The sequence below is a fragment of the Mustelus asterias genome, chromosome 14, assembly GCF_964213995.1.
Source record: "Mustelus asterias chromosome 14, sMusAst1.hap1.1, whole genome shotgun sequence".
Taxonomy (NCBI): Eukaryota; Metazoa; Chordata; class Chondrichthyes; order Carcharhiniformes; family Triakidae; genus Mustelus; species Mustelus asterias.
The window spans coordinates 70627014-70643974 of NC_135814.1; the positions used below are offsets into that span (position 1 = coordinate 70627014).

Sequence of the window (16961 nt, forward strand, 5' to 3'; positions counted from 1 at the left end):
GCAGTCTGGTAGGTAAGACAGCTGAGGAACAGTGGAGGATTTTTAAGGAGATTTTTTTCAGTACTCAGCAAAAATATATTCCGGTGATAAAGAAGGATTGTAAGAAAAGGGATAACCAGACGTGGATAACGAAGGAAATAAAGGAGAGTATTAAAATAAAAACAGATGCGTACAGAGTGGCCAAAAATAGTAGAGAATTAGTGGATTGGGAAAGCTTCAAAAAACAACAAAGAACGACTAAGAAAGTGATTAAGAAAGGAAAGATAGATTATGAAACTAAACGAGCTCAAAATATAAAAAATGATAGTAAAAGTTTTTACAAATATATAAAAAGGAATAGAGTGGCTAGAGTGAATGTTGGACCCTTGGAGGATGAGAGGGGGGGATTTAATAGTGGAAAACGAGGAAATGGCTGAGACTTTAAATAAGTTCTTTGTGTCGGTCTTCACAGTGGAAGACACAAATAGTTTACCAAATATTAGAGATCGAGAGTTGGTGGGAGGTGAGGTCCTTTATACAATTACTGTTACTAAAGAGGTAGTGCTTGGTAGACTAATGGGACTGAAGGTAGACAAGTCCCCGGGCCCGGATGGAATGCATCCCAGGATACTGAAAGAAATGGCTGAGGTAATAGCAGATGCGTTAGTAGTTATTTATCAAAATTCACTGGACTTCGAGGTAGTGCCGGCTGATTGGAAAAAAGCTACTGTTACGCCGCTGTTTTAAAAAGGAAGTAGACAAAAGGCGGGTAACTACAGCCGGTTAGCTTAACGTCCATAGTTGGGAAGATGCTGGAGTCCATCATTAAAGAGGAAATAGCAGAGCACCTGGATAAGAATGGTTCGATCAAGCAGACGCAGCATGGATTCATGAAGGGAAAGTCGTGTTTGATGAATTTACTGGATTTTTATGAAGATGTGACTAGTGCGGTTGACAGAGGGGAAACGGTGGATGTGGTGTTTTTAGATTTCCAGAAGGCATTCGATAAGGTGCCTCACAAAAGGTTGCTACAGAAGATTGGGGTATACGGAGTTGGGGGTAAGGTGTTGGCGTGGATTGGGGATTCTCTATCTAACAGGAAGCAGAGAGTTGGAATAAATGGGTGCTTTTCTGGTTGGCAGTTGGTGACCAGTGGCGTGCCGCAGGGATCGGTGCTGGGGCCTCAACTGTTTACCATTTACATAGACGATCTGGAGGAGGGGACTGAGTGTAGGGTATCAAAGTTTGCTGATGACACGTAGATGAGTGGGAAAGCGAATTGCGTGGAGAACGCGGAAAGTCGGCAGAGAGATTTGGATAGGCTGAGCGAGTGGGCGAGGATCTGGCAGATGGAATATAACGTTGGCAAATGTGAGGTTATCCACTTTGGAAGAAATAATAATAAATTGGAATATTATTTAAATGGAGAAAAATTACATCATGCTACTGTGCAGAGGGACCTGGGGGTCCTTGTGCACGAATCGCAAAAACTCAGTCTGCAGGTGCAGCGGGTGATCAAGAAGGCGAATGGAATGTTGGCCTTTATCGCGAGGGGGATAGAATATAAAAGCAGGGGAGTCATGCTGCAACTGTACAAGACACTGGTGAGGCCACAACTGGAGTACTGTGTGCAGTTTTGGTCCCCTTATTTGCGAAAGGATATATTGGCCTTGGAGGGAGTGCAGAGAAGGTTCACCAGGTTGATTCCGGAGATGAGGGGTGTAGCTTATGAGGAGAGATTGAACAGATTGGGTCTGTACTCGTTGGAGTTTAGAAGGCTGAGGGGTGATCTTATAGAGACATATAAGATAATGAAGGGGCTGGATAGGGTAGAGGTAGAGAGATTCTTTCCACTTAGAAGGGAAACCAGAACTAGCCTCAAAATAAATGGGGGCCGGTTCAGAACAGAGTTGAGGGGGAACTTCTTCTCTCAGAGGGTAGTGAATCTCTGGAATTTTCTGCCCATTGAAGTGGTGGAGGCTACCTCGTTGAACATGTTTAAATCATGGGTAGATAGATTTCTGATCGATAAGGGAATTAAGGGATATGGGGAGCAGACGGGTAAGTGGAACTGATTCGCTTCAGATCAGCCATGATCTTGTTGAATGGCGGGGCAGGCTCGAGGGGCTAGATGGCCTACTCCTGCTCCTATTTCTTATGTTCTTATGTTCAGCTTATTTAATTGAGGCATTCAAAAGGGAATGAGACTGTTATTTGAATAGGAACAATGTTTATGGTTATGGGGAGAAGGTGGGGAAATGGCACTTAAGTGACTTGCTCTTTCAGAGAGCTAGTACATACAGGATGGGCTGAATGGCTTCCTTCTGCACTGTAAAAATTCTGTAATTGAGTGCTTAAAGTGTGACTATTTCTAACTTATGGGGACCAAAAGATGTAACATGATGGCAGCAAACGCCTGCGGTTTAAATTCTTTATGCTGAGTAAAGGATTTCTGAAAGAATATGTGATAATGGAACCCAAATTACCGCTAGTGATTTTAAGAAATTTGCTAAACAATAAAAATTCAACATCATCACTTTATCACCACATTAACAAGGGGATATTGGTTTATAGAAATACCCATCGAGAGAGCCTCATGAAATGTCAAGGGACAAAGGAAGACTTCTTGCCTTATTGTCACTCTGATCTATATCTCTCACGGCTGACATGAAATTGCCTGCAGAGCTGTTGAATGGAAGAGATCATAAGACGACTCTGCCAACCAAAGTACTCCCTTCCAGCGACCAGGAGGAAGTAAGGCAAGAGCTCAATGATGTTCAGGTAGAAGGAAGTCAACACTTCAACCAGCACTTTAAAATCCCTACCTGAGCTGTTGAAAGGACAAAGTGTATATGTATAAGATCTAATCATGAAAACCTGAAACCCAGCAAAGGTAATTGGTGAAGCTGAGACTCCTAGGTCATACACCATTGAAACCAAAGTTGGTATGCAAATGAGAAGAAATAAAGTATATATTTGATCCACACACGAGCTACAAAAACAGGAAAGCTCATTGTCAATATCATTAAATAGCGAGACAACATCGACAATCACCAACGAGTGACCTAACATTAGCGACATCAAGCACAACTCCTACAACACCAGGAGTGACATGCACATCACCCGTGCAGTTTGTCAGTCCACCACTGACAGCGATGAATGCCAAATCTACAAGATGGAGGCTTAATGCCCTATTACCTCCGTCATACTGTAAATAATATTGTTAGAGCAGAAAACTAAGCTATAAAAGACTCTTAAGGTGTTCAGTTTATTTATGAAAGTTGACTGTTAATCTTTAGTTTAGAAAAGCTGGTTAATGATTGGAACAGTTATATTGATAGAGAAGCATTGTATATTTCTTTAAAGAAGAATGTTATATTGCTGTAAATTATTAATAAAGAACTAGGAATTGCAATGCAGATGGATTTCTAGGGCACTACATTTTACTGCTGTACTGCAGTCATGTATCAAGTAATAATGTATCAATCCACCAGCCATCAAGAGAACTAAAAGAATACACTTGAAATTCAAAATGCTGGAGCTTCAAGTGTGACTATTTCACACTTTATGGGAACCAGCAGACATGATGGTGATTACAGCAACACATATTGAAGAACTGATGACTTACTCTAGGTTTTCTGAAATAGTTGAATGTTGTTCAATTCATGTTATATGATTTATACATTGATATTTGCATCTGATCACGTGGCATACGTGTTCATAATTTTGATCCACATTTCTTTCGATGCTTTTTTGGGAACTTCCTTCTCTGTTCTCAGGCTAAAAGGGCGATCCTTTAAAACAGAGATGAGGAGGAATTTCTTCAGCCAGAGAGTGGTGAATCTGTGGAACTCTTTGCCGCAGAAGGCTGTGGAGGTCAGGTCATTGAGCATCTTTAAGACAGAGATAGATAGGTTCTTGATTAATAAGAGGATCGGGGTTATGGGGAAAAGGTGGGAGAATGGGGATGAGAAAAATATTAGCCATGACTGAATGGTGGAGCAGACTCAATGGGCTGAGTGGCCTATATCTTATGGTTTACCTGCCTCTCTTTTATATCTACCAATCTGTCTCTTCACTGATTTGTACAACCTTCCAGGCACGGAGAGAATTGAGACGCCTGAAGGAAGAAGCCAGGCGTAAACATGCAGTCGCTGTCATTTGGGCTTACTGGCTTGGACTAAAGGTACTTCCCCACACAACCTCCTTCTACAATCCATCTAAGTGGAAACTACATTAACCACTAACCCGTCACTGTACTAACTTTTAGACCACTTCCTCTTAGTTTGATTGATGTCATTGATCAGTGTCAGTTGATGAAAATTAAAAGTAAAAATATTGGCATGGTTGATTTGCCCACGCTTTTAGCTGAAATTAGTTTTATTTGAAGTACATTTACTACATTTACAAGTGATTTATACGTGTCCTCTCGCATTCAGAGTTAAACTAAAACCCATGTGAACGTTGACTGTTTAACTCATCAATAACATTAGACACACTCCATGTTTGATGTTTCGGCTAAATTATTTGTTATCACATCAGGTGTACACAGCCAGGGTTTCTGTGGCCAATGTGTATATATAGTGGCACAATGGTTAGCACTGCTGCCTCCTAGCGTTTCCTCTGGGTGATCCGGTTTCCCCCCTCAGTTCAAAGGTGTGCAGGGTAGGTTGATTTGTCATGCTAAATTGCACCTTAATGTCCCAAGGTGGGTAGATAAGGGGGATTAGCAGTATAAATACATGGGGTTACATGGATAGGCTGAGGATAAGGTGCTCTGTTGGAGTGGCGGTGCAGTCTCAATGGGCCAAATGGCCTGCTTCTGCAATGCCATGTTGACATGCATAAATGCCATGGATTCCATGATGACATGCATAAATAGGAGGTTTTGGAAAAAGCTAACTTCCCTAAAATTGCTGCTATCAATCATTTCACTGTTTAGCTATTCAGCTACACTCCAAACTGCAATATTATTTGTGGCAAACTGAGAGATTACTTGGAGTTTGGTACCAGTGAGCAAGATTCTCTGGCCTTCTGTCAGCAGGAGGTAGAATCATAGAATCCCTACAGTGCAGGAGGCCATTCGACCCATCGAGCCTGCACCCTTCACAATCCCACCCAGGCCCTAGTCCCGTAACCCCACATATTTGCCCTACTCCCATAACCCCACATATTTATCCTGTGTTAATCACTAAGGTCAATTTTACCGTGGCCAATCAACCTAACCCGCACATCTTTGGACTATGGGAGGAAACAGGAGCACCCGGAGGAAACCCATGCAGACATGGGGAGAATGTGCAAATTCCACACAGACAGTGACCCGAGACCGGAATTGAATCCGGATCCCTGGTGCTGTGAGGCAGCAGTGCTAACCACTATGCCACAGTGGCACATTGTTCACTGGCGATGGGATCTTCTGGTTCCACCGCTGTGAATGGGAATTCCCAATGACGCCACATCATGCCACTGGGAAACCTGCACTGGGGGTGTGCTGCTGGTAGGACCAGGGAACCCCACCGACATGAATGGCTGGAGAAACGTCATGACAACACTGGCACTTGAATATCTAGATTCTGTGACTGCCTAATTTATTCCAGCAAGTACACTTAGTGCGATAACAACCTTAGTTGATGGCTGGATTGTTCTAAAGTGCCCATTACCAAGGTAAAGGGTTCTTCAGCACCTATAATCTGACTAAGAGTTAAGGAGGTTGTGACATTGACATAAGATGCTTTTGCGCTCAACAGAACGAATGCTGTAATTTTAACAAAATTGCTGCTTGGACCCTTTTTATATCTTTTGGAACTCTAGGGTTGCAAGTAGTATCCCTTTGCAAATATTTGCAATAAAATTGCTAATGCTGCTGATTTTTGAAAGGCTTTTAAATATTGGGTAACAGTTAAGGTAATGTACACATGTTCAAACTTTATTTTTAAGCTTAATTGTTAAAATCAGTTGGAGCAATGATGTGCATAATATGACCCAGGACCCTCTGCAGCTTGTTCTCCCTTCACCTATGACCCTTGGCAGACCTGCTGTTCCCATGCCCCTTCAGCCTCCAGTCATGGCCTTGGCCAGCTGCAGGATGTTGTCCAAGCCGGATTTAGTGTTGGTCCTTCTCGTTTTCTTGCCCTCCAGCAAAATGCAACAGCAGGGGCAGTGCATTAGGAGATAATGCTAGCTATCATCGAGCAAGTGAAAAGATTCTATTAAAATCAAACGACTGGTATCATAGTTGATTGTTTCCTTACTCTTCCTGGGGGGATGCAAGTTCTGCTCCTCACTGCTCACAGTGTGGGAGTCACAGACTTGGGCCCAAGTCCCACCGCTCCTCTTGAATCAGTGCAGTGCAGCATTCTTGAGAGATTCTTGAGGTAGACATTTGGATGGCATTGTGAAGTGCAATTGGACCCATCTTTGGGAAAAGATACAAGTTCACAGGAAAGATGGACACCTCATCAGATTGACTGATTGTTTTTACTACTTTCAGAATTTGAGCTTGATTTGTTGAAGGTACCCACAGAAGTAATGGTAGTGCATTGTGCATGCAGTTTAAATCTATATGCTGTTTAATAAATATTTGTGAAATCAGCAGGTAGTCCAATAGTATTTTGAGAGTAATATAATGCCTAGGGGATTTGATGAAGCTTTACTGAGAATCTCAAAATCCATTGGAAAGCAGTTTATCCTCGCAATGGAACAAAGCTGTTAAACGGAATTGCATTGTTGCAAAGTAAAGCAACTGATGCCGTAATTGTGCTGCTGTTTACTCAAGTGGGATCTTACAGTCCCACTTATGGTGCATTCCTACTGTGGATTTCCCGCCACTGAGGAATGTGTTCAACGGGAGACCCCGCTGACAATGGCGGGACTATAAGAACCCACTGCCAGCAAGCAGCATGCCACCTCCCACCACCGTGAAACACACCATGGAGGGGGAGGAAAATCCCACCCATAGTCTTAATGTTCATGAATATAACTGAGGCTTAGAAAATGCACCTGTGAATCAAGAATGTAGAACAAAGTTTGATGTACATTTTATTGCAGTCTTGTTAGAAGGATTGCATGACCTGGCATAAGTTGAACACTTCCCAGCTAACCCCATAAGGAAGTCCATCCTTCATAGACCTCAAGAAAAAGATGATGGTGAAGGAGGAATCCCCGAAAGTAGCCTGGACAAATATCTGCATCTCCCTGAAAATCTTTCAAAGCCTAATTAGGCCTCCTTTCATCTCATATAATAGAAAACCCCCAGGGGTCTTTTTCATTGGTAAGATCTTCAGAACCTGACATGACAAAGACATCACCACAGTAGGTAATCCCCATGACAGGTGATGTCCTTTCAAAATCTGAGACTCAAATCCCCCTTCATTCAACATGACTTATGCTGCTACCATCACATTTGATATTGTCTTAGGAACTCTATCATGTTTGAGTAACCTCAGTGGGAGCCGACCCCCTCCCTCATCCCCCAAAACTGTACCCATACTCCCTGATAAAATCGCTTCATGTACCATGACTGGCATTCAATGTAAAAAAAATAACATAACATGAGACACTAGGCTACAAATAAGAGGAAGAATTGGAAGAAAACATAGAATATGCTTCCTGGGGATCCAAGCTTCCGCGCAATCGGTCTTCCTAGCTACAACATGATAGATCCTTGCAATATGGCACAAAACCTCTTGCGACAGACATTCGGATGGAACATTTGTGGGTCATATCCTAATCAGACTTCTCCTAGAAATCCAGGTAAACCAGGAATTTATTTCTGGAATCCCACGTTATCCAGAAACATCTCACCTAAATGAAGAATACCCATCAAAGAAGTAAAGGGGATAGCAGTCGAGATTGCCACAAAATGGATACAAACATGGAAATGGCCACCAAAGCTGCGAGGTCCTTGATACAGCTTCTGACACTCTGGATTTTTTTCCAATCATCCGGAATCTAAACAGAATGTTGTTTAAAAACTCTTAAATTTATGTTATAAAGATACGAATAACTACCCCTTCGACAGCTATGAGTAAAGTCATTAACCTAGGAGACCAATATTTTTGAAACAGTTCTGAAAACCAGTACTACTAATCCCTGTTGGTTCCTAATCCATCACTAACATTTCCATTTGCAGATTGTGTGCATGTTTTTGTTCATCAAAGAGTTCATTGGCCTGTCTTATTGGTTAATTGATTGAATTATTGTTTTCTTGTGTATCCCTGTGTCAAATTAATTTGAATTTAAGATTCCTAAAATGTTACTTAGTGTGATTTCTGAAATCAAGTTCTTACAGGTTTCTGACAATTGCAGATTCTATGTGGAAACTATTTTCTTTACAATTGTAATGGTAGTTTTCAATAAAAGAATTGAAACAGAAAATGGAGAAAAACACAGCAGGTCTGGCAGCATCTGTGGAGAAAGAGTTTTGAGTCTAAGTGACTCTTCTACAGAGAAGAATTACCTGTGTTAAACATCATATGCTTACTATTTGTTTTTCTTCAGATCCGGAGGGAATACAGAAAATTCTTCCGTGCGAATGCAGGAAGGAAGATCTATGAATTTACCATTCAAAGAATTGTAAGTTGATAGAAATTTCTCCTCTAATAGTTGTACAATTTAGAATAAGTTTGTAATCATATTGATGGCTTCCAGTGCATGGTAAATATGTATCCTAATTAGATGCAATTATTTATGGACAATGAACAACTGTGAAGTTGAATGTTATTTTAAGTTTATCATCTAGAGTTTAAAGCTAACCTAATCAATTGGGTTAAGTTAACTATACTGTCTTAAAAGATAGAAGTCTCACAACACCAGGTTAAAGTCCAACAGGTTTATTTGGGATCATGAGCTTTCAGAGCGCTGCTCCTTTATCAGGTGAGTGACTCACCTGATGAAGGAGCAGCGCTCCGAAAGCTCATGATTCCAAATAAAGCTGTTGGACTTTAACCTGGTGTTGTGAGACTTCTTACTGTGCCCACCCCAGTCCAATGCCGGCATCTCCACATCACGTCTTAACAGATAACCATACATTTGCTCAGGGTATCTGCAGACACAAACAGGCTACAAAAAACTCTTCTTAATGTGGTTAAAACACAATTCCAGATCCCAAAACTACAATTTTCGATGCCAGACCAGTCCATCTGGCTAGATCGTTAGCACTCTCCCCTGAAGGTCAAGAGGTTGTATGATTGAACTCCAAAGTAGATTTGAATTTGAAATATAAACTGAAACTTTGCATTGTCAGATGGAGATGTTAAACTGAGGTCCTATGTGCCCACTTGGGTGGGTACCAAGAACCCCATGATACTTTGTAAAACAAAATAAATGTTATTTTAGTCAAGTATCCGTCACTGAAAATTTGGTCTCCTCTTAATAGAGCAAGAAAAAGCAATTAAATTAAAACAACAATTTTAGATTATATTAAGATACAATACCAGCCCCTTTTCAATTCCTGAGGTTTTCACTAATGAAGAATGACTTTAAAGTGTAGTGATTGTTACTTCGGCCAGGGCTACCCAAAGTGAGATCCTTTGGCCAAAAAAGGCAGTACATTAATCATGAGTGACTTTAAATTTCATGTGGATTGGGAAAATTGAATTGGCAAAGGTCACCATGAGAAAGAATACATCGGGCCTGATTTTACCATTTTCATTCTAAGTGCGGGACAGACTTGAAACTGGGAGTGTTTCATATCCGACTTTTAGACTCATTAAGGTGCCCCCATACGTACTCTGCCTGAAAAAATATCAGCAATTCCGAATTGTGCTGCACAAGCCTGTGGGCGGGGCTTAATGCGCCCGAAACCCTGCTGCTCCAATCGGCGCCTCCAATTGCGCATTCGCCAAACAAAAAGATAAAATGTTGCTCCCCTGCCACGTCCCTCCCGGGCCGGATAATGCCTCTCCCTAGCCCCCACAGACATTGCCCCACCCCCACAACATTACTGACCCTGTTATCCCCTCCACCTCCCCGCCACCCAGACCGATCGCAGCCCTCTCCCCCCACTGATCACAGGCAGAGTGGCAGTGGACCCCCTTTCCACCCCACTAATCTCAAGAAGAGTGGAAGTGGACCCCCCCCCCCCCCCCCCCCCAAAACAACCGATCTCAAGCAGAGAGCCGTCAGATACCAGGCACTTACCTCTTCACTACCCCTCACTGATGGAGCATCCGAATCGGACTTATATGGAGCCGACTCTGGATGGGCAAACGCAGTGGTAAAAGGGGAAAGTTCTGGTAAAGTTGGGCGTGCAGCCCATTAAGTCAATTTAAATGCATGCAAACGCATTTAAATGGCTGTTGCGCCTGTTTCGGGCATGGTCCCGATCACGGCCATTTTCGGGTTTTGGTAAAGGGGGAGCCAGCATGGAGGTGGGCGCGGATCGCGCTGCTCGCCTCATGCCTGACTTTACCAAGTTTTCGCACCCGAAGACGGGTGCAACACGATGTTAAAATCAGGCCCATAGAGTGTATTCAGGACATTTTCCTAGAACAATATGTTGTGGGTCCAACCAGGGATCAGGTGACTTTGCTGGTAATGTGTAATGAGGCAATTTTAGTAAAAAATCTCAGAGTTAAAGATCCCTTAAGAAACAGTGACAATAATATGGTAGAACTTAGCATTCAGTTTGCGACTGAGAAGCAACTGTGCTAAACTTAAATAATTATATAGGAATGAGGGTAGAATTGGCTGGAGTGGATTGGGAAAGGAGTTTAGCAGAAAAGACAGTTGACCAGCAATGGCAGACATTTACGAAAATAGTATCCCAATGAAGAAGAAAGATTCTAGGAAGGGGATAAATAAAGCATGGTTAATAAAGGAAGTTAAGGATAGTATTAAACTGAAAGAAAAAACATACAATGTGGCAGAGATTAATGGTAAACCAGACGATTGGGAATGTTTTAAAAACTAACAAAAGATGACAAAAAAATAAAGAGCGAGAAGATGAAATATGAGAATAAACTAACAAGTAATATAAAAATGGACAGTAAGAGTTTCTTTAAATATATAGGAAGGAAAATAGAGGCCAAAGTGAACACGGCCTCTTAGAGAATGAGACTGAATGAGTTGAACAAATACTTTGTGTCAGTCTTCATGGTGGAAGACACCAATGACATTCCAAAAAATACTAAATAATCCAGGGGCAAAAGCGGGTCGAGGAAATAAATACGATAACTATCACTAGAGAAAAAGTACTAGGGAAACTTATGGGCTAAAGGCTGATACGTTCCCTGGAACTGATGGGTTGCATCATGTGATATTAAAGGAAGTAGCTACACAGATAGTGGATGCACTGGTAGTCATATTCCAAAAATCCTTAAATTCTGGGAAAGTCCCAGAGAATTGGAAAACTGCCATTGTAGCACCCTTATTCAAAAAGGGAGAGAAACAGTAAACAGGTAACTAGAGGCTGGTTAGCTTAACATCTTTAGTTGGGAAAATGTTAGAGCCCATTATAAAGGACGCAACAGCAGAGCATTTAGAAGTGCATAATATAATCAGGCAGAGTCAGCATGGGTTTCTGAAGGGGAAATCATGTCTAAGAAATTTATTAGAATTCTTTGAGGTGGTAATGAGCAGGGTGGATCAAGGGGACCCAGTAGATGTAATATACTTGGATTTCCAAAATGTGTTTAATAAGTTATTGCACAAAAGACTAATTAATAAGATAAGAGCCGATGGTGTTGTGGGTAACATGGATAGAGGATTGGCCAACTGATAGAAGACAAAGAGTAGGGATTATAGAAGTATTTTCAGGATTGCAACCTGTAACTAGTCGTTTGTCACAGGGATCAATGCTGAGGCCACAATTATTTACAAGATATATTAATGACTTTGGCAGAAATGAATGTACTATAGCCAAGTTTGCAGATGACACAAAAATAGGTGGGAGGGCAAGTAGTGATACAGAGGGATATAGACAGGTTAAATGAATGGCAAAAACTTGGCAGATGGAATATAATATAGGAAAACGTGCAGTTATGCACTTTGGCTGGAAGAATAAAGAAGCTAAATGTTATTTATTTAGAGAAAGAGTGCAGACAGCACAGAGGGTTTTGGGGATCCTCGTGCACAAATCACAAAAAGCTTGCATGCAAGTTCAACAGGGAATAGGGAAGGCAAATGGAATGTTGGCCTTTATTTCAAAGGGAATAGAATATAAAAATAGGGAAGTCTTGCTAAAACCATATAGGCACAAGTTAGACTACACCTGGAATACTGTGAACTGTTTTGGTCCCCTTATTTACTGAAAGATATACTGGCATTGGAGGCAATCCAGAGAAGGTTCACTTGGTTGATCCTGGGTACAGAGGGATTTTCTCAGAAGGAGAGACTGAGTAGGTTGGGCCTGTGCTTTATTCTGGCTTTTAAGTAGAAATTTCATTCTCTAGGAGCCAGTCCAAAGTGATTCTCAGCTCCTTTTTCCTTTCTTAGCCAATAACTTCTAATCTCAAAACTGACTTTCACAGTGTATGTAACCCTGAAGACCCCTCCCTCTAACCAAAGCTAGGCAAATCTTCCGAGCTTCATTTAAACCCTCAGAACCATGATCTCTTCGATCCGGATGCAAGTTCCACCCACATTTTGTGTGGTGAATAATAGTGATTTGCTGCCTCACTCTCTCTGCTCTCTATCGGATTCTTGTTGACTAGCTCTGTCTATGAGGTTTAGTGATATTTAGGAAAATCTGCAACCTGAACCTACAATGGCTTTCAGTGGATTCTTCCCCTATCAAAGCCTGATTCCATGCAACATGAATCACATTAGCTTTGTATCTGGGCAGAAATGCGAATAAGCTATCCTCTTAACCCCAACTTCATTTTACTTTGGAATTAAATAGACAACTTAAAATATAACCACTTACAAAATTGGCAATTCCTAATACCGTCTGGGGAATTGGAGATGACCTGTCAGCACTGCTGCTTTGGTCATTGTTAATAGATGTGAATATTTTGTAGCACCTTCTCAGTAAAGTTTCTTGGGACCCCTTGACGTTTAACAGCCAAGTAGCCTAGGCTTGTTGTCGGGCAGAATTCACAACAGATCACATGTCCCCCTTCATTTGTCCAATTTATTCTAAATTGAAGGTACAGTCCCAAAATACAACAATCTCATTATAACCTCATATTTCTAATCATACTGACTATAATGCATTGCTTTAAACCAGATACAGAAGTATTTCTTGGAACTGAAGAAGAAGCTGCCTTCAATGTCCCCCACAGAGACGGCCTGGCCTGCGCGACCATACCTCTTCCTGGACAATACACACACTGAGCTGAAGAGGATTTTCCACCTATGGAGGGTACAAAACAAAATAAGATTTTGTCAGATATTAATAATTAAATACAGGTTCATTAGACCACATTATCTTCCCTCATTTGCCATTTCCTCCCTGCCCTATCCTCCCACATTTTCTATGCCCAATTTATTTATTTTTTATTCTTTTGTGGGACATGGGCGTCGCTGGCTGGCCAGCATTTATTGCCCATCCCTAGTTGCCCAAGGGCAGTTCAGAGTCAACCACATTGCTGTGGCTCTGGAGTCGCATGTAGGCCAGACCAGGTAAGGACTGCAGATTTCCTTCCCTAAAGGACATTAGTGGACCAAGTGGGTTTTTCCAATAATTAACAATGGTTTCATGGTGTCAGTACATTCTTAATTCCAGATTTTTAAAAAATTGAATTCAAATTCCACAATCTGCCATGGCGAAATTCGATCTGGATTCGAATCCCCAGAACATTGCTGAGTTTCTGGATTAATAGTCTGGCGATAATGCCACTATGCCATCTAGGTCACCTCCCCTGATATCGCAAATTCCTGATCTTAGAACTGTTCTCTCATATGAGACTCAGATGGGTATTTCTCTCAAATGGTAAGTAAAACATAAAATAGTGACTGAAGGACAACCTTGCAGACACCTGGAAGTATTTTACCCACTTCAATGACCAGGGATTGATGGAAGGGGCACCATATCTAGTTTGAGCATGCCTGAGCTCGGGAATAGGGTAAGTAGGCAGCAGTCATGACTGCTGATCTGACCGGAAGTGTGCGCACAATGATGCTTACTGAAGACAGGTTGAGGATTGCCTGTGACACTCCTTTGCTCTCCCTGACTCACTGGGGGACATTTTCCCTGACCCTTGGGAAGGGCTGGGGTGTGGGATGAAGACAAAAATGTGTCCACCCAGTTTGCCAATGGGTTCCCTCTTCTGGCTGCTCTTCCCCAGGGCAGGGTAGATCCAGTGCTGTGGTGGGAAGCCAATTAATGTAGTTAAGGGATTGATTTCTCAGGTTGTTTTTCCCAGTACAAGGGCAACACCCAGGACCGCCACGGTGTTGCACCTTGACAGTTCAGAGGTCAGAACTATGTAAGATTTCAAGGCTTTTAAGTGTTTACCGCAAGAAATAGCGAGGCTGTTGTGTTCCCATGTCAAAGGCTTGCTGTAACTTGACTATCTGGAGACTGATATCGCTGGCAAGTTCTGTGATTGATACAGTGCCAGTTGATCTCATGATTAGGCCTCCATTGTGTCACTGACACCCTCACTACTTCCTTCTCAACAGTGCTCTCACTGGTGACGACTGCCAACCACTCTCTATCCCTCCCATCTACGGAATTTGCCCACCTTGCCTAATTAGACAGTGTTCCAGGCAAGGGATCTTTAATTGGCTGGTTCACATATGGTCGTGTGTGAAGTCCCACTGCTGTTGTGATCTTAAATGGTCCCAGAGCTTGAACATTTTCAAACCTGGAAGTTTCAGTCCATTATTTCTAATAGTCATCTAGACTGAGCGTCCCATTCTGGGATTGTGCGAATTTATCTAATACTTTAGAAAACTCCCAAGTAATGGTTTCCCTGTAAGACATTATACAGAATGTATTCAGAAACTACAGAAAGGGTAGCAAAAATTGTTGGCGTTTCAAATGGGCGGCCTTGATGCGGTCAGTCTTTTGAGTGACTGAAAGAACAAATCGAAAGGCTGACGGTGTTCTGGGAGTGAGCAATTCACCTTTGTTCATTTATAACAAACATTGCAGTGCTGTTCAGCTTTAAAGAGCCATTAAAAAAGGTTGAAGTAACATAAGCTCATATGATTTGTTGGACAGCCTACAGTCTAAACCTGGAGAGTGTGGCTTCCTCTTGGCTTTACATTAATAAAAGGAAAAGGAGACTTTTAAACATTTATAACAAACTGTTATGCTCTGTTTGCAGTGCAAGAAGTACAGGGATCAGTTCACCGCACAAAAGAGAGCTATTTTCGAAGAGAAGCTCGAGGCGAGTGAACTGTTTAAAGATAAAAAGGCATTGTACGCCAACAGGTAATTACCAAAGTCAGACATAGACTGGATATATTATGAAGTGTTCTTCATAAGCACAGCGCTTTAAAACAGAAAAATATAATAATTTATATCCTGAATGCTAACACATTTCAATGCACCATACCATTTATATTCCTTTTTCTGCTGTGTAACTGTTGAAATTCTTTAAGTTTCCTTTGCCATTTGCTAATATACACATTATTTTTCCCAAAACAAAGGTAATGATTAACTCATTAATGATCATGCAACGAGAATTCAGAGAACTTTATAGCCTTTCTCCTTCAGGTACAACTTGCGTATTGCATTGAAAAATTACGAAAATTGCACAGAAGCATGAACAATAATGAAGTGCAAAATAAGGAGTACAGTGCTTTATTTTTTTTTAAAAAGTGATCATCAGCTTTGATATTAGCAGTCTGATTTTGGTGAATGATTATCCAAGTACGTTCACAACAAAAAACAATGGGGACGATTTCCAAACGCATTTGGACTTTGCAAGGTCAAAATTAACCTCTAGGCTGTAAAATGTCTCTTGAGCCCTGATCCACCGAGCCATATGTTAATTTAATTTAACATAAAGCAGTTATTTACTTCTTGGGCATCTGTCCACAGAAGCCAGGGAGGAATATTGGAGAAGGACCTCCCTCTCAACAGAGGGCTCGGGCTGCTTTGGCTGAAGAATTGCTATTTATTTTGAGAAGAAAACAAAACTTGTTTTAAGCCTTTGTGTCAAGAGGGCTGTCAGGAAGTAGTTCACCTCAGTCCTGTTTATCCTGCTTTTATAGATTGAAAACCAGAAGTAAACCTAAGGAGAAGGTGAAAACAAATACTATTGATTCATTCAAATCCAAATGAGATAAATTTCTTACAAAACTTTGGATATGCTACATGGGTAATCTGAGACATAACATAGAATCATTGAATGATTACCGCACAGAAGGAGGCCATTTGGCACATCATATCTGTTCTGGCACTTTATAAGAGTAACTCAGTGAGTCCTACTTTCCTGCCCTTTTCCCTCAAATCTGCAAATATTTTCTCTCCAAATAATTATCCAATTCCTTTTTGAAAGCCATGATTGACTGTCCCTTGATCAGATTCTCAGGCAGTTCAGGTCCTATCCTAACTTCATGCTCAAGTGAAAGAAAAATGACCGCATGTTGCCTTTGATTCTTTCACCATACAATTTAATTTGATGTCCTCTGGCTCTTGAACCTTCCGTCAATAGGAACAGTTTCTCCCAATCTACTCTGTCCAGATCCCTCATGATTTTGAACACCTCTATCACATCTCCTCTCCTCCCTCAGAACAGCCCGAGCTTCTCCAATCTATTCATGTAACTGAAGACCCTCATCCATGGAATGATTCTTGTAAATCTTTCCTGCACCCTCGCTAAAACTTTTACATTCTTCCTGAAGTGTGGTTCCCAATAATGGACACACTATATTCCAGTTAAGCTGAATTAGTGTTTTATGAACATTCACCATAACATCCCTGCTTTTGTACTCTATGCTTCCATTTATTAAGCCTGGGATCCCGTATGCTTTATTAATCACTTTCTCAACTTGCCATGCCACCTTCAGCAATTTGTGCACATATATCCCCCAGGTCTCTTTGCTCCTACACCACCTTTAGAATTGTATCCTTTAGCTTGTGCTGC

General features: G+C 41.5%; 1 protein-coding gene across 3 annotated transcripts in view; it reads left to right on the forward strand.

Moving 5' to 3' along the window:
- The window catches only part of myo1b (myosin IB), a 294758-nt gene that overhangs the window by 261092 nt on the left and 16705 nt on the right, over nucleotides 1-16961 (forward strand). For 2 of the 3 annotated variants that reach the window (XM_078228617.1, XM_078228615.1), the window contains 4 exons: nucleotides 4079-4165; nucleotides 8479-8553; nucleotides 13148-13282; nucleotides 15195-15301. In XM_078228617.1, coding sequence (XP_078084743.1) covers nucleotides 4079-4165; nucleotides 8479-8553; nucleotides 13148-13282; nucleotides 15195-15301 — 404 coding nt within the window. The remainder of the gene's footprint in view (nucleotides 1-4078; nucleotides 4166-8478; nucleotides 8554-13147; nucleotides 13283-15194; nucleotides 15302-16961) is intronic. The other variant, XM_078228616.1, reaches the window with a different exon arrangement.